The sequence below is a fragment of the Nerophis lumbriciformis genome, linkage group LG08 (assembly GCF_033978685.3).
Source record: "Nerophis lumbriciformis linkage group LG08, RoL_Nlum_v2.1, whole genome shotgun sequence".
In the NCBI taxonomy this organism is placed as follows: Eukaryota; Metazoa; Chordata; class Actinopteri; order Syngnathiformes; family Syngnathidae; genus Nerophis; species Nerophis lumbriciformis.
Window position 1 is genome coordinate 5,298,421 of NC_084555.2, and position 4,893 is coordinate 5,303,313.

A 4,893-nucleotide genomic window follows, 5' to 3' on the forward strand; every position below is an offset into this window, starting at 1 on the left:
GTTTAAAGATAATACAAGCATGTTTAACACATATAGATTCCTTTCTTTCATGAAGACAAGAATATAAGTTGGTGTATTACCTGATTCTGATGACTTGCATTGATAGGAATCAGACAGTGGTGCTGATAAGGTCCGCATTTTCGAATGGAGGAGAAAAAATGTCCTCCTTTCTGTCCAATACCACATGAAAGTGGTTGGTTTTTGGCATCTTATTTGTCCAGCTTCCGTACTCCTTCGTATACACTTTACAAGAAATACATTGTCGGCAAACTCTGTAGCTTGCTAGCTTGTGCACGCCAGCTTTCTGAGACTCCTATTTTGTTAGCGCAACTGTGCAACTGTGCAGTCGGTCTTTGGAGTTTTGACGACAGGTACGGCGCCAGAGTCTGTTGAAATAAAGTGTTTCTCGCCTTCCAGTCGGTAATTTTAATGAGCTGGCAGCAGCCAGCGTCATCTCAGAAGACCCTCGGGTGCCGTGAATGTCAATCAAGTGACGAAAATGACGTCATTGTGAAGATTTATGATCGCTCATTTTTAGGACTATTTTTTTAATGCCTGGCTGGTGATCGACTGACACACCCTCCGAGATCGACCGGTAGCTCGCGATCGACGTAATGAGCACCCCTGCCCTAGGGTAAACTGGGTGTAACACACGGCACACTGACAAAGCTTAACCTATTATGACTATAACAATCTACAAGGTTAATGTAGGTTGCTTCTCTTTCTCCCCCTCCATTTTTCTGCATTCTTTCGTATCTCAAGTTATCATTACGTATATATATTGTTGCATTTAAACAACTGTATTGTTGATAATAAAGGTAAATTATTGGTATCGTTCATTATCAATAGCGCTATTTCTATTGGTATTTGTATTGATCCATTTGTAGTGTAATAATGCTCATTGTCATTTCTGTATTATATTTTATTTTTCGCTAACTGCTTATTTGCTATTACTTTTACCATCATATTTGTACATGTCGTATTTGCTGATGTTGCTCTATTGTTGTTGTTGTTGTTATTTGCTGTTGTTGTTTTTGTCTCTCTGTCTAATCCCCCTCTTGTCCCCACAATTTCCCCCTCTGTCTTCTTTTTTTTCTCTTTCTATCCCCTCCTGCTCCGGCCCGGCTGCACTAAATGATAATATAAATACATTTAATAAAGTCAAATACAAATAAGGCAACAAGAGAAGTATCCTACACTTCTCTTTTGTAAAGTAAATCTGAACAGCCGACATGGGCATCTACATCAACTATATGATTTGCCTGAGAAGCTGGACAGGACACAAAAATTTTTATTTTTTTTTATTTTTTTTTTAAATAATGTAATGCGATCTACCAATACTACCTTTGCGATCGACTGGTAGATCGCGATCGACGTATTGAGCACCCCTGCTCTAGATCAACTCTTTTATGACGACAGGTAAACAAAACAAAACAAACACAATAAGTGGTCAAAAAGATGTTTTTTTTAAACACATTCACTCACTGGACACTTTACTAGCTATACTTGTGCAGTCTAATTCCGTCCAATCAAAAAAGTCTGCTTTTGGAAGTGTAGTAATTGACATTGTCAGGTGTTGATTGAACATGACTAATAGCATAAAAACACTTTGGACATGTACATGTAGGTGTACCTAATAATGTGGCCGGTGTGATTATTCTAGCTGTAATTAGTCGATGCAGCATCAGCCTCGCAGTTGTGTAAGGTGTGTCCTGCAGTGGATGTAGGCGGGGCTACAGTCACTGCACCAAGGCCAAATTTCCACACACACACACACACACATACACACACTGTACATAATGTCGACAATCAAGATAAAGCACTGCGCCTCACACAATTGTGGTGTACATGAATCCCACTTTTTATTTTTCACAAAAAAAAAAAAACAGATTTATGCTTGTCGTCATTTCTTCCTCGGATGTGTTTTTTTTTCCTTTTTTTTTTTGGTTACATTTTAGAACTGTTCTGTGGAAAAGAAAAGAAAAACTGTAGCACCAAAGCAGATCTTTAATCATACTTTCTTTAATTAAAAATGTCAGTTTGTGCTATAGTTCATATTTTGAGCTTTCGATTAGGCTGAGGGAGGCATTTTATTGTAATTCAAATTCCCAGATGAAATCACAAATACATTTTTAAATACTTTTTTGGTAATTAATCTAAAAAAGTTTGTTTTTTTTTAGCATTTTATCCAAGCGGGTGGAATTAGCTTCTTGATGATGGTTATTATATATATTTATATATATATTTATATATTTAAATATGTATACATTTATATTATGTCTATATACAATTATGGCACTTGATTACACAGACAAAAAAAGAGAAGAAGCAACTTGACAAATAATAATAATTTAAAAAAAAAAACGTGGGCGCTTTGGTGTGTCCTAAAATGTGTCACAGACGTTAGCGTTTTGCTGCAAGTTTGATAAAAAGCGATGGAACAGTTACTTACATGTTTAAGGTCAAGTGGTGTGACACAGGCAACAAAATACATGATGTATATTTATATATTCATAAATCTGGATGTCCTATTGATGGTGCTATTTAACTGCAGGAAGAAGCACATTTTGGACAGAGTTCACCTCCTTAGTGCATCTTTTTTTTTCTTGGTTTTTTTTTGCATTTTCCTCCCTGACTGGCCACTACATTAGGCACACCCGCACGAATTGTGCTTTTGAGGCACTAACCTAAGCAGTTTGCAGCGGTGCAACCGTGCCACGCGAATGCGTATATTGTTACTTTACTACCTCAAAGGCGGCTCTTTTTGGAAAGGCAGGTGTCCCTAATGAAGTGTCCAGTGGGCGGGTGGTTCCTCTTACGTAGAAACGCTACTAAAAAGTTGCATCAGTGCAGTCAAAACCGTGTAAATCATATTAAATAAGTAAGCACACGTAGTCCACGCCTGTTACAAAGTCCTTCAGAGACCCCAAAAAAATGACGAGAAAGGGAAATAAAACTTGCCCGCTGTTGGAAAAAGTCATTAATCGGTTAAGTTTTTAGGCGCGCCTCCAAAGTTCCTCTCCTAGACGTAAGCCGAGTCGCTGGACTGCGTGCGCCCGAAATTGGGCACGCTCATCCTGGGCAGGTCCTTGTTCCGAATCTCGTAGATGGACTTCCGGCGGGCCTGCACCCCCCGCACGGCTGTTTTGATTTTCCTCCAGCCCAAGTGGTTGAGTTCGGCCAGGTTGAGCACCACGCAAAAGCCGCTGACGGCGAACATGAAGACCAGGAAGACGGTCTTCTCCGTGGGCCGGGAGACGTAGCACTCGACGTCCTTGATGCACGGGTAGCGGTCGCACTCGTACACGGAGGGCACGTTGAAGCCGTACAGGAAGTACTGGCCCACCAGGAAGCCTATCTCCAGCGCGTTGCGGAACACCACCTGGATGATGTAGAAGCGAGAGATGCCCTCCTGGCGCCTCATTTTCGACTTTGTAGTTCTGGCGGCGGCCGAGTTGGGGATCTCCTTGACCTCCAGGCAGTCCGGCTCGGCCTCCTTGGTGGAGTTCTCGGTGTTCTGCAGCACCACGCCGTTGACGACGGTGTTCTTGATCTTCTTTCCCTCGTCGCGCTTCAGCGAGTCCTGCTCCTTGTCCAGTGTCAGGTAGACGGTGGAGTAGCGGCGCTCCTTCTGCTTGGCCGACTGGTGCACCGAGTAGGTGATGAAGCACAGGCTGGGCGTGCACACCATGATGATCTGGAAGACCCAGTAGCGGATGTGCGAGATGGGGAAAGCCTTGTCGTAGCACGCCTGGTTGCACCCCGGCTGCAGGGTGTTGCACACGAACATGGTCTGCTCGTCATCGTACACCGTCTCCCCCACGATGGCCACGATCAGGATGCGGAAGATCACCACCACTGTCAGCAGGATCCTTTTTCAGTAAAAGAACAACAAGAAGAACACAATGTGAAAATAAGTGGGGACAAAAACAAAAAAAAGAAAGATGGAGCACATGTTGAGTGTTGGTGCGCGGGAGCTGTCCAGTGCTGAACGGCTTCCTCCTTACCGTCTTCTGCCCTGTTGGGTTCTATGTAAACGACATGTGTGCTTTTATGAGTGGACACAGACTAAAAAACTAGACACGGTTTAGGCTACAGAAGGGATATCTCCAATCTAAGAAAGAGATCCACAAGACCACACAGACACCGGACAGAAGAGGACTGGGGTGGGGGGGGGAGAGATAAGATCCTGGTGGCACAAAGACAGAAGCCGGGGGATTGGGGACCATGCTAAAGACGATCCTGGAGGCTGCTGCGTCTCTGGTCTTCTCCGTTTGGGTCACCTTACCTTCCTATCATAGTAGAGTGCTGCTGGACAGCAGCCTCCAGGAGCCTCTCTAGTATAGTCCATTCCCCCATTTCTGAGCATCCGGAGGAGCAGAAGAGGGCACAAGTGGTAGTCCAGTCCTTCCCCCCCCCAAAAAATATATATGTTTAAAAAACAAAAGGGGGGGTTTGGCGGTGAGGGGAGCAGGGGGTGGGGTGGGGAGGTGTGATGATGGCTTAATTTCCTACTTTCCCCTCAAAAAGCGAGTGCGAGCAGAGTGTCAAAATAAGAGCGCATCCCGCCGCGCCGACTGTCTCTTTGTGTGCGCGCTCCGCTCGCTGGCTCCCTTGTGCGTCCCGCTGTGTGCGCCGTGCGCTCCCCCGACCACCGCGCCGCCGCCAGGCTGCCCCCCGTCATGGGAGAGTGTGTGAGGGGGGGGTGACTTATAAGTCCTCCTATTCTCGGTCCTCACATCAGGTCGACCACGCCTGGATGGAGGGGAGCTTGGATTTAATGTCTTGCCAGCGTTAATCCGCCTTTAAGTAGTCTCCCCTCACCCCCCCTCCCCCTTCTCCTCTTCCTCCCTGCTCCTCCCCCATCCCATCCAGCCATCCCTTACTCACGCA

At 45.0% G+C, this 4,893-nt stretch overlaps 1 protein-coding gene across 2 annotated transcripts; it reads right to left on the reverse strand.

The window, feature by feature from the left end:
• Positions 1–1,837: 1,837 nt before the first annotated feature.
• Positions 1,838–4,764, reverse strand: LOC133611419 (gap junction delta-2 protein). 2 transcript variants are annotated; one of them, XM_072913631.1, is made up of 2 exons: positions 4,516–4,764; positions 1,838–3,872 (listed from the first exon to the last, which is right to left on the reverse strand). In XM_072913631.1, the coding sequence occupies exon 2, from the start codon at positions 3,788–3,790 to the stop codon at positions 3,023–3,025; it is 768 nt and encodes a 255-aa protein (XP_072769732.1). In that variant the 5' UTR covers positions 3,791–3,872; positions 4,516–4,764; the 3' UTR covers positions 1,838–3,022. The 2 variants fall into 2 exon arrangements, with proteins under 2 accessions (XP_072769732.1, XP_061824155.1); XM_061968171.2 differs by having other exon boundaries at positions 4,289–4,764.
• Between the last annotated feature and the right edge of the window lie 129 nt (positions 4,765–4,893).

Excerpts from the sequence above, each read along its gene's own strand:
- LOC133611419 (XM_061968171.2), bottom strand. The coding sequence starts at position 4,359 with ATGGGGGAATGGACTATACTAGAGAGGCTCCTGGAGGCTGCTGTCCAG. Across the intron at positions 3,873-4,288 it reads CACTCTACTATGATAGGAAG|GATCCTGCTGACAGTGGTGG; the intron begins GTAAGGTGACCC and ends TTACTGAAAAAG.